Below are 17,320 nucleotides of genomic sequence, written 5' to 3'. Positions count from 1 at the left end.
AGTTTCCTGACACTACCTGGCGAATGCTCGTACCCCAGGATAACAGATTGCTTCCTATTTCCCCTCCGGCAGCCTCACACCCTAAAGAACATAATGGGAAAAGAAAGTTCTGCTGAACTGATTAAGCTGATAGTATAATTAAATGAAGCAGAACAATGTAAACAGTTCAGACCACTGAGATCAGATCTTTTTAAAAAAATAATAATATAAAGAAAATAAATATATATATATATAAAAAAACATGGCACAAGCAGATACATAACATTCATGTTAGTGTATTTATTTTCGTGGACGTTATTTTCTTCATTGTGTTAATCAATTATTAAAATACATATGTAATCATTTCTGTCACACAGAAACCTTGTATCTCTAAAATAAAACATTACAGGAGAAGAAACAACTTGCTTAATTTTAAATGGAAGTCGATGGAAAAAAAAAAAAAGATTCACATCAAGTTATTTTAGAGAGCGTCTATTGGTTCTATCATCATGCCAGATACAAATTAGACCACAAACTGTGGAAATACAAGTTTTTTTTTGAGTGACAGTGCTGTAATACTTTGTTTCAGACCACTACAGAGTAACAGCAAGATAATTCTACTTTTATGACAGATCTACAGATCAAGTTTGCTGGATCGACCTGGGTGTACAAAATTACAGTAGCTGCTGAAATAAATAGAATGCTGTTTTGCCACTCACATATACAGTATATAAACCGTCTGCGTCACGGACACCCTGTGTAGACTGACGTCCTGCAGCCAAGTGTTATCATGTTCATAGAGTAGAATTACACATACAAGTACAGGAAGAGCAGCCGAAACTTTAAGATTGATATTATTTTGTGAAAATGAACAAACAAAAACAATACAAACAAAAAAGGAACTGTCCAAACTGTGACTGATACATCAGTCAACTACATACATATGAATCATTGGGATAAATAATAATAAAATCATTTATTTTTTTAAAAAGCAAAACAAAACAAAACAAAACGAAAGGACTAAATATGTTTTAACACAGAGCAGACAGATTAGTAAGAGTAACAGGGTTCAACAAACAAACATACTAACCATACGATCACACATGACGGCATCCCAGGTAGGTCTGTCACGATAATTACATTAATGACTTATTGTGTAATATATGGAAATGACCTCAATCATTTTTTCAGACCTCAATATTGCACATTGTGTTTTTTTTTTCATGAGAATGAACCTTTTTTATGGCCAGTCTTTCTATCTAAAATAAACAGCATTTGAATATATACTGCAAACTTCTAACAGGCTATATTAATAGCCAAAAAACATACATTTTCCAAACTATTAATAATTCAAATGCAATTGCTCACTAATAGGGTATAATTGCATTTTTTCTTATATTTCAGTCACTATAAATGGCATACAATAGACCTAAAACTATTATAATATTGACTATCAATATTTAAATATTGGTATTCTAGGACAAAATACCCTCCATAAAAAATAATTATCCTGACAGACCTAATCCCAGGTTTTTTCACCCTCCAATGGATAGAAATGAATAATTTTCAGCATTTTTTTTAAGTGTCCATGCAACATTTGAAAACATCAAACCTTCACCTACAAATAGAGTTTCTCAGGCTCACAAAGATCCTTGTTGAACCATCAGCATCTCCTATTGTTTTTCATTTTTATTATATATATTTTTTTACATTTATATTTTAATAATAATAAGTGTCATTCACTCGTTCATCTGGATAGTCAGTTAACTGATGTATGTGCAGCTATGAAAGAGCTATTAATAGACCAGTGTCCTGTGGTGTAATAGTGAAAGCTGGTTACATTCGCAAAACAAGAAGAAAAAAAAACAACAACAGTTGTGCACAAAAAAAAAGCAGCAGAAACATTTGTTGAAGATAAAATGCTAGTCCTGCATGCTGGAATATTCTGCACATTAATAACCGTGTATATGATTCCCACTGTGATTCCACTTTTTGCCCGTGCGCCCGGCTGCTGTTTATCTTTTTGGTCGGTCAATGTCATCAATAGCTGCGAGGAGTTTCTGCCTGGCCTTCTTGTTGATGTGGGAGCCGAGGCACACGTTGACCAGGTTGGCCAGCTGCTTCATGGAATATTCCTGCTCAAACACAACACACAGTAATGGATTAAACAAATACGTGTCTGCATGCTGAAAGATGTTCATCACAAACCCTGGACAAAAACTCTAATCTGAAGGTGCCTGTATGAAACTGTTTTCCTTGGCATAGCTGAATAAAGTTTGGTGCATGGGAATGATTATAATGTAAACCTTAAACACTGTTGTCTCTTTGTTTAAAAAGGCAAACAGACAAAAGAACAAAAACAGGGCTGTAAAATGGGCCAAATCTAAAATCCCAATAGTGTTACTTAACAAATCTGACTTGTTATATTTATGTTAACGTAAAATTTACACACACCCACACATCAAGAGAAGGTGTTGTTGATACTGGAGAGCAGCACATCACTTCCAGACTCCGTAACTGCTAGTTATGGGAATATAGCAGATAATGACTCAAAAGCTAGGGAAGGTGAGAGGGTGTTGATTCTAGACTATGAGCTAAAGCTGGCCTAATCAATGAGCTAATCATTTCTTTCCTTCATTCTCACTCTTGATAACAAACTAGACTATCTCAGCTGACTACCAAATCAGATCTATACACACATTAATTTGTTTTTTTACCAGTAAGACTTGGTTACTAGGCCTAAAGCTAACAAGGCTATGAACTCTTTAGTTTGCTAACAGCACATGTTGCTAAGCAGTTACAAAGAAAACAGCAATGTCACACAACACTCTGGAATAATTATGTACAATAATTTCAGCATTTTTGCTACAGTGCTGAGGTAAAACTATGCTGTGATATGCAATTTCTGTGTGTTTTGGTGCCTTAAAACGGCCAGTCATAGCAGAAATTCCATGAAAGGAAAACAGCTTTTTCATTTTGAGATAAAATAACAGGGTTGCAAATAGGCTTGTAAAATAAAATCATTATTTTTCACACTAACAAAAGCTGCATACTTATTTAACATATCAAAATAGTTGTTAAATACTGAATAGACACATTCTAAACTCCTCTTGCAAATGAGGAATCTAAACAGCAATAATATCACATGTTTAACATGTTTGATTTGTGTTATAACATGACCACATTCGTAGCTGTGATCAAATGCTGATGGCTCTGACAAAAAAAAAAGTTTTGCATTTTGGTAAAAAAAAAAAAAAAAATGTACACCAGATGTGCACTGATGCATGCATTCAGAGACTAAATACGTCAGTGAGCAGAGGGTTGGCGGGATTTTGGACATGAGGCAGCGTCTGCCTGGAAAAGCAGAGATGTAAATACAGATAAGACTAAAATGATCAGAAGAAAACAGAGCTCTGTAAAAAAAAAAAAAGAGAACGCTAGGACCTTATGCAAATGAATCCCATTCAAATAGTGCTTACGGCACTATGGAAATATTCTATAATGAATCTTAAAGCGTAAATAATTTTGAAGCATATAAATTCAATTAATTCAATAAATTCAAAATAAAAAGCAAATTCATTACATTGTTTCAACATCCCTTGTTCGGTTTGCTGAGAAACAATTAGTGGGATTTGCTTTTTGTGAATTAAATGCTGTGTTTGTTTCAAAAGTGAATAAAAATCCACAGAAAAAGCAATCCACATTTTACCACTCCATTTCTCCGCACAGTGCTCTCATCACAGCACAGCTGAATGCTAAGTACATCACTGCGTTTCTTTATAGGACGCCATGAATGGACAGTGATTACATTTCACTGTGGCACAATTCCAGCATAATCTTGATGGAGAGGCAGAAGTCATGCAATGTAGCAATGCAAGAAGCTTTCAAAGACACTTACTTTCAAAGGTACGACTGTCTTATTCAGTACGTGACAAAATACCACAATTCCATTCTTTCATTCCATGTTATTTAATTACAGTACATTCATTACTTCAAAGCTTCTGTTTTTTTAGTTTGCTGTAATTTCATGTCCCTAAAGAAGAGTAATGCTTAATGTTATATGTGTATAGCATTACATATCATTTTCAGCATTATGACAGCTATAGGATTCAACACAGTCATTTTCCTATAATATAGCAAAAATGTGGTCCTATGGGTGATATTTGTTGTGAATGGAAATGCATTATTTTTCATAAACTTCCTTGTAACTTCACTTGCTATACGCAAAAACACTGAAATTGTCATCAGCCATGTTTTCTCCCTCAGACTTTATGAGAATAAATCAGCCCAGGTAGAACTTTCACAGAAAGTCCATGGAGGCCATTTGTTAAGGAAAACATGGATACTGTTTCCTGGCCTGACATGACGAGTCCAGAATTGGCCTGTGGCTAAAGAGGGAAAGAGTCTGAGTTTGTAGAAACAACCTCAATGCTTTGTACAGACAAAGGGACTATAGTACTACAGAATTAAAGTAAATAAGTATATTAAATGTATTAAATAAATTAAGTGTATTAAATAAATAAGTATACTTTAAAGATTCAAAAGTATAGTAGTGACAATAAAACAAGACCATACATTTAATCATAAATTATCATCATAATCATAAATTATAATCATTATTTAAAAAAATCACAAAATAATGTAAAAATACACAAGGAAAGCAAATTTTCCAAATAATATGAATGTATATTTCTATATACTGTTTAATATTACAAGAAAACAAATCTTAAGTGATTCATCAGCTTTGGCCTATGACGAAAAGTAAGAATTCAATATATATTCTTGGACTTATGACAAATGTGTAGTTCTGGGTGATTAGGCTCGAGTATCTGACAGCAAAAGCAAGGCAAAGATCTCCATTTTTTTTTTCTAGTTTTTGACTATTTTATGTTATGTAAATCTGGGAGTTGTTCTTAACATTTCATGATGAATGGGCCAATAGAAATGCTCCAAAATTACTGGGAGTAAATCTTTTTTAAAATATTTCTATCCATATGTTTTGGGAATATTTTACAGTAGCAAATATATACACTTCTATCTTCTATCTAAACTTTTTTATGTCATATAAATAATGTCTACATTTTTAAATTTCTCTGAATGCAAAAAATGTTGATGGAAAGTTTTATAGCAATTAAGAAAAACATACTTTTCAGCTTTTAATTTTAGAATTTCTAGTTTTCAAAGTATATCTAGCTATACATCTAGTCGTCCCAAACATCCAGGCAGAAATTACAATTGTATGTATAGCTCTAGAAGATGGATGGAAGATGTTTGATCATAACCCATCAAACCAAGCTGAACTGTTTGAATTTGTGCACCAGGAGTGGCGAAGAGTTATCCAAAAGCAGTGTGTAAGACTGGTGGAGGAGAACATGCCAAGATGCATGAAAACTGTGATTAAAAACCATGGTTATTCCACCAGATATTATTATATAATTTCTGAAATTTATGAATATGAACTTGCTTTATTTGCATTATTTGAGGTCTGAAAGCGCCGCATCTTTTTTGTTATTTTAGCCATTTCTCATTATCTGCAAATAAATGCTCTAAATTACAATATTTTTATTTGGAATATGAAGGAAATGTTGTCTGTAGTTTATAGAATAAAACAACAATGTTCATTTTACTCAAACATAAACTTAAAAAGAGCAAAATCAGAGAAACTGATTCAGAAACTGAAATGATCTTCTAATTTTTTCCAAAGCTGTATATGTTCAAATTTATATGAATCTATAGAGTTTTAGGACTTTTCTTTTGATTTTTGTATCGTCTATTATTTATTTGTTTTCTATAGTTTTATTCTGATTTTATTCCCTCTCCTGTAAAGCTATTTTACATTACATTACATTACATTTGGCAGACGCTTTTGTCCAAAGCGACTTACAATAGTGAATTACAAAAGTAATAGAAGTTAAAGGTAAAAACATCTTTAGATAGGGCCTAAAGGAGGTCAAAGGGAGATAATAGGATAGAGGAGTGAAGGAGGGGAGGAAGGAAAGGAGGTTAGAATTAGTTAGTTAGTTAGAAGTGTTAAGAGAGTAAGAGCTCTGTCTTCAGGAGTTTCTTAAAGATAGAGAGAGATTCTCCTGATCTGGTAGTGGAAGGTAGTTTGTTCCACCATTTTGGAGGTGCATTGCTTTTGTCTGATAGCAATGATACACAGTTCGATGTGCTGAAAGATACTGGGCTCCTCCTTACCCTGTGGTTCTTGATGAACTGCTCCATGTCATTCTCAGTCAGGTAGTAAGCTTTAATGTAGGTCTCCACAAACTCCTTATCTGGGATGGGCCTGAGGTCAGTCAGTTTCTCCAGCTTCATGAGGAACTGCTGGAAGTCCAGTTGCATCAGGGCTCGTCCCTCGTTACTGCACTTCTTCACATTAGCATAGCTGGCAGACAGTGGAGGAGAGGAATGAAGACTTCAGACACATACGGGTTCATGAGCTGCATTCATTAACTTTGCACATTTTCATGGAAAAAAGCACAGTGGATTTGCAGAGGACTGAAATTTACTGTCTTACTCGTTTATCACCTTTCACATTTTCACCAAAACATTTATTATAATGTTATGTCTAGAACAAATCAGTACTTAAAATTTGAGTTGTGACGTAGTCAGATTTTCCACAATAAACTAGAACATTAACATTAAGAGATGAGGGACTAAGTACTTTAACTGACGTGCCAAAAGTCATGAGACAGCAGTATGTTAATGTATCATTAAGTGTTGCCTCCTCAGGACATGGTTTGGAAATGCTAAGATGCTCATTGCAAGTAGGGGTGTGGAATATTGTATTGTGTGCAATAATATCGGCAACATTGATCCATCCTTGATCCAGAGTGTTGCATAACTATCAGGGATACGTCATAGAAGGCATTACCACGCCACAGTGGACAGCACATTGGGTGGTGGTTATTTTGACTGGTGGTGTCTGATTAGAATTGTCAGTGTGAACTGACAAGCTGGCAGATCTAGCAGAAATCATATCCACATTCAATACAGAAGACCCCTCACACACATCCCACAGGTCAAAATTCATTGGACACAATAATATTTCCTGTTCCAAGTCAGTGAACTATTTACTAGGGATATAACTGAAAACAAATACAGTATTCTTCAAATACAGTTAATTCAATCAGAATTAACAGATAAATTATGTCCTGGATAGATACTAATAGAGAACCACAGAAGTGCACTCTTCTTTTATTATTTATATTTTTACAGCACAGGTCCCAGGTTTATGATCGATAAGCAACAAATCATAACTTACACTTTTTCAAACTCATTCAACACCAAACATGACCTTGATATTCATCATAAATCTCTGCTGGAGGTCTCCAATAAATATATAAATAAATATGGGGGAGGTAATGGGTTGTAAATGTAAAAATAAAAATGAATCATTGCTCAAAGGAGAAGAGGGTGGGTCTCTGCCGCCACTTACTCAGGGTAGGGCAAAGCCAAAGACACAGGACACATTTAAGCTGCATTAGCGTTCAGTGAGTGTCCATAAAGGAAGCAAAGGACAAAAGGATCCAATACACTACCATTATTATTACTACAAAGCCTGTGAAAACAAAGCCAGCGTATCAGTGTATTTCAAGACAGTGTAGGAGACAGAATTATGGCTATTTCACAAAAAGGCACCGAAAGAAAAGACATAAAGCCACATCAGGTATAAACAGGGTATTAAAGTGTTCAGATGATTGCATCCTAACTCCGGGTGACCATCAAAGCCTGCAAAGAAATCAATGCAAAACAAAATAGTGTGGCAATCCTATTAGCAGATAACAACCTAAAATCAGCGTTTAAGTGCTTATTTCCACAGAAAGTCAGCCTCACTTCACCTTCTATTTTATACTACTATTGACCACAAACCTATAAACATTCTTTTACTAGAAGTTGATGGCACTGCGTGTTTAAAAAGCAAAACAAAACGCACCAGTTTAGAGTTACACCAGCAAAATAAAGGTTAAGTTATATTTTACGGTGTAAAGTCTAACCTGGAACATAGTTTAAAACTAGTGCTGTGCAAAATTTCAGTTCAATACAGACACCTACGGTGTATCGCTTGCTGTGGAAAAGTAACACTAGACCAATGATGTCTGTTTATAATTTTGTGTTCAACTAGGTCAAAATAGGTCTCTTACACAATCTGATCATATATTATTCCTGAAAACTGAAAATATCAAAAAACACTAGCAATACAGTTACTAACTTATTTAGCACTGTATTTCTTGGTTAACTCTAGAAAAGTAATGTTACATCATTATAGATTTACGAATAATTTTTATGTGCTTTATACAAATTACCCTCATATATATTGTACATTTTTCGGTATCATCTTAGTAGCATTACAAATGATACATTTCAGAGAATTAAAGCCTGTAATATAACCAAAATCAGATTTTTTTTATTACATAATGAAAACAAAACTGCAATTATCACTGCACATAATTGACTTGCGCGCTTGAACAATAACCCATTTAGTTTGGAAAGACTCTATAGTGAAATACTGTATCTTGCACCCAAAAAAAAAAAATAGAGATTTACTTCTAGAGATAGTAAAGTTTCTGTCTGTGTTGTATCCTAAATCTACAAACTTTGTTTTCTTTGACTGATAAAAATAGAAGATATAAATCAAAGTTGTCAAATTTACCAAAGGGTGTGATTTTTCATTTCATTACATATTAACCCAAAACAACCTGGCACTGTAGTAATTTGAGGCATACTTTATGTAAATAAATGAGGCCTGTTTACACCTGGTATAAACATGGGTTTTGTATCTGAGCACAAACTGGACAAAATACATAATTGTCTGGATTGTGCTCATGCTTAGAATACAATTTACTACACAACACAACAACGTACATCATTTTTATTTATATTCCCGCAAACAACTGTTTCTCATTAAAATGATCCTAATCTAAGAGGCTGTGAACAGTTTAGAGTAAAGGTTGGGGCTCAATGGGGGTTAACGCTGTGGATTCACAGTATAATTACATATTAATATTTTTTTTGGTTTTCCAACCATTTGTGTAAGCATTTGTACTTGCCTACATGAATCTAAACACTGCAAATGTATTGCATTCACCCATTTATTCAATGTGTGAATGAGATCCATCTCTGATACTCTCTGTATGTGGTTTGAGTTATCCAATTTTAATCTAATCACAGCGTGTGTTAAAGGTATTTACACCTAACTTTTTTTTTTTATGAAATCTGACTGTAATATGATTACCAAAAACATGTTACATGCCGGGTATAAACAGCTCCTTTGAAATACATTCAAACTAATTTGCTTATTACAACTGATTTAGTTTTAATAGCTTGTAAACTTGAACATAGAGGCAGTTTATGTTTAAACTAGGCCACGATCAGACTTACATTCAGCTGAATATCACTGACTACAGGGGTATTTCAACCAGCTCAACTGAAACTCAAACAGCGCCAAGCCACTCTTCTTTTTTCATTTGAACAGCTTTGCAGGACTCGAAGGACACAGGCCCTAAGCGCTCATCACAACAGCCAATTTACAGCGCAGCAGCATCCAAATCAAACACACGGCCAGGCCGATCAGCCTCGGCTGACACCACTGTTTACTTTTTGGATGACAGTGGTATCACTGCTTTCTGTGGTGGAATGATACTGTGAGACCCAGCAAGTGCATCTGCCCTGATCCTTAGAACTCTACATCTGTAAATCCCTCACTTTCCTTTCTTTTTTTCTTTTTTTTCCCCTTTCTCTCACGTTCTGCTCAGTGCTATCAGAGAGCAGCTGTGAAGACACGGCGAGCAGTGACTCAGAATGTAAACAAGCAGGGTTTCTCCGGACTTCACACACAACAGTGAGGGGAGACACTCGGACTGACTGGGCAAAAGTTGTCCATTCGGTTTTGAACTGTGGTGGAGACGCCACTCGAGCAGAACATCTGGCAGGGAATTAACGGTAAAGAGAAACGCACATCAGGACTGCAGGTCTGTGGCAGATGGGCAGATGTTAACATCTTGCATTAATTGAACTTAGCCCACCCAGAAGACCTCAAACTCCACACAGGCATTGGGAAACATCTCACGTAGAAGGTGGGAGCTGAAGCTAAATCTCTCAGAACCGCTATTGATCCAATCCCGCTTGGCTTAAATAAACTCGCCGAGCTCGGCCCAGGCACTCCTACACAACAGGCACAGGAAGAGACTCCGCGCTTCCCATGTTCCTTCCCACGCCTTCCACTTCCTGAAGAAGTTCTTCATCATTTTCCATGCTCTTGATGGCTGCGTACATCAATAATGCAGGGCCAAACAGCTGGAAGAATGCATTATTATTTTAATCCTCACTTGTTCTCTCAAGATCTAAACTTGGCCTAGGCTTGCTAAGCAAAAAAAAATTACAATTATTGCGTTGCATTCACACTTTCGTTAGGTGTGAACAAGATCCATCTCTGACACTCTCTGAATGTGGTTTAAGTTATCCAATCACAATCTGATCACAGTGCATGTTAAAGGTATTTACACCTGAATTGTTAAGTGAAATCTGATTGTAATCTGATCACCAGAAACATGTTACATGACAGGTGTAAACAGGCTCTTTAAGATATGTTCAAACTAGTTTGCTTGTTACTAAGCTAAACTGATTTAGTTTTAATAGCTTGTTCTTTAATCTTTAATATGGTGTAATTTAATTAAGCTGCCAATATATTATTGTCTTAAAATGACATTAGTATCAATTTGTGCAATTGTTTCTGGGACGTTATATCCTCCAATAAAGTGTTGTTAAGAATTAACAAAATTTTGGGATATGAACCACGCCTCAATTTCCCGTGCTCCTCCCCCTGGTCCTATATATATACCTTCCAGGTGCTCACCTACGCGACTTTCGACCTCGCACCCGCCTCCACCCCATCACCACCCTCATCTTCACTCTCATCTTCACTCTCATCTTCACTCTCATCTTCATCACTCATCTTCATCACTCATCTTCATCACTCATCTTCATCACTCATCTTCATTACTCCTAGCTGCGGGGGGGGGACCTGGCTTGAGAACCGTCTCAAGCTGTTCTGAACTGTACCCCAAGCAACATCATCACAGTTCCCCTCCCCGCATCGCGTAGACGGGGTTCATTATAGCAAAATATAAGTTATAATAAAATGCCTATTTACTATAGACTCCTTGCTGCTATTTCATTTTTCAGATTATTTGTACAACAATCACTTCTGATTCACCTACTGATCAGAAACTTGCTTCCAATTGGAAAATTAGTTGGTAGGGCAAAGTTTGGGTTAAAATCAGGCTACAAATCTTGTAGTGTGTTTCTGGCTTAAGACCAGCTTGAAGGCATCTGGAGAAAATAAAAGAGGGAACAGAACTGAGAAGACCTTAGGACATTTCAGCTCAGCACATCCAGGCTGTTCTTTCTCAGCGCAGCTCCTTCCCAACCACTTCTTTGGGTTTTGTTTACAAGCCTTTATTCCTGACAAGCAGATGTTCAAACAACTGGATGATAATAGCAACACAAAAAAGAGAACAAGAAGAGAAATTAAATAGATATGGGCATGGTAGGAAATCAAACAGCTGACAAGCAGACCCAAGGACATCAATTTTCCATATAGCGGTATACATAGAAGCTGTTATTTCACTCTTCACCATAACTCAACAGAGACATTCAACGTCTGACACAACATCACTGTTCCGGGAATATTTATGTGGCTGCCCAAAAAACAAGAAGAGATCCTCCCACCAAACCCCTCTCCCAAAAAATACAAACACTCCTCCTCCACATCAAAGCAACGGAGAGATGGATGAGGCAGCTACGAAGATCTCCACCATCCAAATCCAGGGGTCTATAAATCTAATATTCAACAGGTGACATTTTGCACACCCCCAAAATCCATTTTGATTAAGCACTTTGTCTACCTGACTGCAGCCATCGCTACTCTACAACCAGACCATAATTGAAAACATGGTAAGGTCTTTTTTTTTTTTTTTTCTCTGGATAGTCTTGTAGAAAAGGTTTTGTTGCCTCTAATGGCACCCTAAAGCGTAATGGATGTGTAAATAAAAGAAGACAAAAAAGGGTTCACTTTATGTAGTTAGAGGTGAGCTCGGGAGACATTAGTCAGTGTTATACACACTTTTTAAAGCTGAAAGGAAGTAGAAGCTCCGGAAATAATCATGTTAATGGCATTCCGAAAAAAAGCCAATCGCTAAATGTGAAAGAGGATGAATAAACAAGGGGTAAACACTCAAGAAATATCGACTTATCTCTATCAAAATACAGAGCACTTTACACAGTAAAATGAAGTGGTGTACTTCAGCTTCATTCAGCTATGCTTTGACACACATCACATGCTTGGAAATTGTTAAAAGCGTACACTCCTAAACATAAAGATACTTCGAATGTTTTTTTTTTTTAAACAGCGCCATATAATAACCACTTTTTGTTCACATAAAGAACTATGATTGTAATAGAGATTTGGGAGTGATCTGGGGGAAGAAGCTTTCAATTGATAGTTTCCTAAAAGCTGGTTCATACCTACTGCAGATGTCATAGAGCGCCGAAATTCTTTCTTATTCATATGACTATTTTATGATGCTGACGAAGAGAATGTGTCAAAAATGTGTAAAGCTGCAATTGAAACATAATCTGGTTTCTAGCGCACTTTTTTCATGTGTTCTTTTATAAGCCTAATGTATTTAATATTACCGTAATCTACAACGTACAAAATACGAAAAAAATTAGATAAAACACATGAGACAGGGCGGGTCACAATTTTTGATTTTTGGTACTGTGTTACTTATTCAGCTATGGTACATCCGCATCTGCCGTAGGTATAGACCAGCCTTTAGACCTTCACACTCATTCATCTCTGTTATAAACATCTTACTCACTTACTCACTATAGCACCAAACAAGAACCATCTGAACCACTTCACCACTTAATAACAGCATATTTCAGTGTCAAGACTGGTTTCCATATCGTCTCGTTTGCCCTCTTGATGATAAACTTTATGATTACTATGTTTAGACTCTTTCATTGCCCAGTGCTTTGCCTGCATCAAAAATCCCTGGCAAACCGAGCTAAAGCTGTTCTTGTTGTTAGGAATGTGGTACTGTACAGCTTCAGCTTGCTCTACTCACTATCAGGAACCATAACTTCTGATCTCAGTACAAAACATTCTCAGCAGGGTTATGATGACTTGTTCACTTCTTTTTTTAAAGGTACATATAGTCACTGTGTGTGTTTACATGCACTTCATAACACAATACTGCTAAACATCAGAGTGTGTCAGTAATCTCATCAAGACATTTGTATAATCAAATAATGGGAAAACGTATTTTATATAAGTTAGGCACAAATCTGATAGTGTTACATGTGTAGACAGAAATACTAGTTTAAGAGTATACAAGGACTAAGACATTTAATAACTGAGCTAAAAATCCAACTCTTTCTTAATCCAATTTCTTAATCAGATTACAGAATCTTACTCAGATCTAAGAAATCTGAGTATGCCTTTTATGTCACTACTTAAATAATACTCAAATAATCCGATAACTGCAGAAATTAGCTTTTAAACAAATGCACTCACTGACATGCAAAACCTTGTATTTATAAAATGGCAACTTTAAATGAAAAATAAACTTTTTCAAATTAAACTTTTTCAAACTTTTTTTTAATTAAAGCTGGTTCAAAATATGTTACCAATACATTTCGGTACATTTCTATTGGATCTCCTAAAGCAAATTTTGTATATGTAAGGAACAATTGTCAGAATATAAATATTTCTAAAAGTTAAAAACAGCAAAAATGTAGATACAAGGTCTTTTCAGGACAGTTACTATATAAAGGTCCATGTTCCCTGTCTCAGATGAATGTTATTTCAGAGCTAGACTGTTTTATTATTGGTAATTCATCAGTGGAAATTCTTTTTAGTCTGAGTCTTAGCTACATCTGTGTGTGGCCAATTGCCCAAAGAGCTTGTTATCATGGCACTGAGAGAGACAACAGAGGAGAACAAAAACATTCTGTTTCCACTGTGATTAGCAATTACAAAGGCTTAATGGCTGGGTACATGTCCTTGCTGGCAGGGCTGCGTGAGCTACTCACCCCTCTACTAGCGTTCTGTTGGCCAGTCGGATGCAGTGCTCCCAGAGGACGTTGGACACCGGCAAAGGGATCCGGACTTGTCTGGAGACGTCTCCAAGCCTTTTATTAAACTGCTCAAACTCCTGTAACACAGATCACAGAGCGTCACAGAGTGTCCAGCCAAGGCTCGCTCACTGCAACAGTTTTTGGGTTATTCCCCTACTGTATGGGCTCAGCATGTGCTGGACTCAGTCCTGCCTTGGTCGAGCATTGCCTTCTCAGAACGACTGAATGGAACAGGTGGTTTGAGGTTGTTACAAAACATTTCAAACAAGTCTGGACACTTTGGTGTACTATAAAAGCAAAAAGATTTGAAATTATTGACAGAAGACAAAGCCAAATCTCAGTCTGTTTTTGCATTAAGTCAGTGTGCTCAGTCCTAGTCTGGATTTTAAAAAGTCAATGTGTTTAAACCTTGCATTGAATCAATACATTCAACCCTAGCATGGATTCAGTCGATTTAATGTGTTCAAAATTAGCATAGATTCAATATATTCAATGTGTTTAATCCCAGTATAGATTCAATACATTCAATGTTTTCAAACATAGCCTGGATGAGTTCAATCCTAGCATAGATTTCATATATTCAATGTGTTCAATCCTAGAATGGATTTAATTCATTTAACATGTTCAAACCTAGCATGTGTTCAGTTATAGCATGGATTCCATATATTCAATTTGTTCAAATCTAGAATGGACTTAATATATTAAATGTGTTTAGTCCTAGCATAGATTAAGTTGTTTTAACGTCTTCAATTCTAAAATGGATTCAACATATTCAATGTGTTTAATTCTATCATGGATTAAATATATTCAATGTGTTCAAACCTACCATGGATTAAGTTGTTGTAACATGTTCAAGTCTAGAATGGATTCAATATATTTAATGTGTTTAATTCTAGCATGAATTCAATATATTCAATGTGTTTAAGTTTAATATGGATTCAATATATTCAATGTGTTTAATTTTTAAATGGATTCAATATATTCAATGTGTTTAATTCTATCATGGATTAAATATATTCAATGTGTTCAATACTAGCATGAATTCAATATATTCAATGTGTTCAATACTAGCATGGGTTTAATCTATTTAATGTGTTCAAGCCTAGCCAAGCCTAGATATTATATATAATATTATATGTTAATTCTCTCATGGACTCAATGTGTTCTATCCTGGCCTAAATTTGTTGGTTTTACTGTGTCCCATCCTACCCTAAATTCAGCAGATTCAGCAGTGTTCAATCATTCCATGCATTCAATAGACTCAATGGGTTTTTTTTCTGGACATGGATTAAGCCTTGTCCTAGACTGTACTTTCTGTTCAATGAAAACTCTTTTAAAATTGCTGTTTAATACAAGTGTAGGCTTAATTCTTATCTCTTAAACTGCTGTTTCATCCTGTTCTGACTGTATATATTTAATGTGCCCCATCCTACTCAAATATTGAGGGGATTCAATATGTTTAATACTATCCTGGATTCAACAGATTAATTAAAGTCTAAGAACCATAGAAGAACCATGAGTCGTCCTCCTAAAAAAACATCAACTGAGGGTGCTCTGGTTCTCTGCTGCCTCTTTCAGCAATCATGATGAACCATGATATACAATGAGTCTTTTCTGGAAATCCTTCTTAGTCAAGTTCTGCCACACAAAGCAGTGTACCAACAATGATTCGGCACAGACCAATCACTGACAGAGGTGTTGATTCAGCTGGACCATTTTTCTCTCATTCCTGGCAAGTGGGGAAGAAAAACGCCAGTTTCGTATTGGACAGGTTGACATATGGTTTATTGGAGGCCAAGAACTACATGTACCATGTTCCCGCTCTTTGTTTTGTTGATGATGCAGGCCAACAGGGTGAGAAGAGGGGGAGAAATCCTCTGCTGTTTGTTTTTTACTTATCCTATTCTACTTGCTATCATTTTTATGTTTCTCCAAACAATTAAAAATGATTGTTATACAGCCACAGCACCTGATACTTTAGTCCTGAATGCAGCACAAAAATAGTGCATTAGGGCCTATAATTAATTAATTAATTAAGAAACAAGAAACATTGTGCTCAGAGTGGTCCAGCGGGCTAAGCGCTGCCACTATGATCATTAGATTGCCGGTTCGAATCCTGTTCATGTAGCTTTCCACTGAAGCCCTGAGAGAGCATCTGTGAGCTGATGTATCGGAACCGAGTCGCTGTCCAAGTGTGCTGTGATGCTACTCAGCAATGCTACATCAGTAGCAGTTTGAAAAGAAGCGGTGGCTGACTTCACACTCAAATTTACTCATTAGGACTCAACTTGGCCTTGTAAATATATATATGGCACAAAATAATATATATTACATAACGAAGATACATTAGTGTAATTACATATCAAAACCAGATTTTGTATATGGAGATTACACATGCTGTGTTTGTTCAACACTAATGAGTTTGTAAATGTAAAAAAGAAAGACAGAAAAAACTTACACATTTGTGCTTGCAACAAGTTTTAGAATTCTATTTTTGCTCACTCCATTGTTTGATCCCATTTTAAAGATACATGTGTTTCATTGGACAGTGATGGCATGTTATTAATCAAGTGCACAAATTTGCATATGCATGTGCATATGCATTTACTCAAATGTAGCAAGTAGTGAATTGCTAATATGCAATTACTTAAACGTAAAAACATTACGTAATATATCCTATTACCATCCAATTAGAACACTGAAAAATAACCAAAACAAAACATTCCATAACACATTTAGGCCTATTTTTCAGTCTATTCACAGGCCTGTCTGGTTTTCAGAGCTAAAAGAATAAAGTGTGGATTCAATTTGAAAACCAATATTTCTACAATAATTAAATATGGATATTTAAAGAAACAGTCAGAAGTGTAACAAAACATAGTAGCTAAATGTAGTATATGAAAGCATATGTAAAAGGGCAACTTTGGTGATTATATATTTATAGGAAATTCTGCATGGAAAGAAGGAGAAAAAAAAACTTGTACACCAGTGTAATTAGCATTTACACTGGTGTACAATGGCTTTCTATGGCTGATCTGTACCGTTTGAATCAATGGGAGGACATCATTTTGTACCTTAAGCAGAAGATTTTCAGAGGAAAAAGTGGCAAGCAAATGAAATCCGGCTTAAAGAAACACTCGCTGCATAGTTATCTAACTTTGTAAGACAGTGTCAAGCATAGCGACTAACAGTTCAA

General features: G+C 35.7%; 1 protein-coding gene across 2 annotated transcripts in view; it reads right to left on the bottom strand.

Moving 5' to 3' along the window:
- Nucleotides 1–259: 259 nt before the first annotated feature.
- vps50 (VPS50 EARP/GARPII complex subunit) overlaps nucleotides 260–17,320 on the bottom strand; it is a 203,357-nt gene continuing 186,296 nt past the window's right edge. For both annotated transcript variants that reach the window (XM_007259800.4, XM_007259801.4), the window contains 3 exons: nucleotides 14,080–14,201; nucleotides 6,178–6,367; nucleotides 260–2,114 (listed from right to left, as the gene is read on the bottom strand). In XM_007259800.4, the coding sequence (XP_007259862.3) occupies nucleotides 1,995–2,114; nucleotides 6,178–6,367; nucleotides 14,080–14,201 (432 nt within the window). In that variant the 3' untranslated portion in view covers nucleotides 260–1,994. The remainder of the gene's footprint in view (nucleotides 2,115–6,177; nucleotides 6,368–14,079; nucleotides 14,202–17,320) is intronic.

The sequence above is a fragment of the Astyanax mexicanus genome, chromosome 3, assembly GCF_023375975.1.
Source record: "Astyanax mexicanus isolate ESR-SI-001 chromosome 3, AstMex3_surface, whole genome shotgun sequence".
NCBI classification, from domain to species: domain Eukaryota; kingdom Metazoa; phylum Chordata; class Actinopteri; order Characiformes; family Acestrorhamphidae; genus Astyanax; species Astyanax mexicanus.
This window is presented reverse-complemented; position numbering and strand designations above follow the sequence as displayed.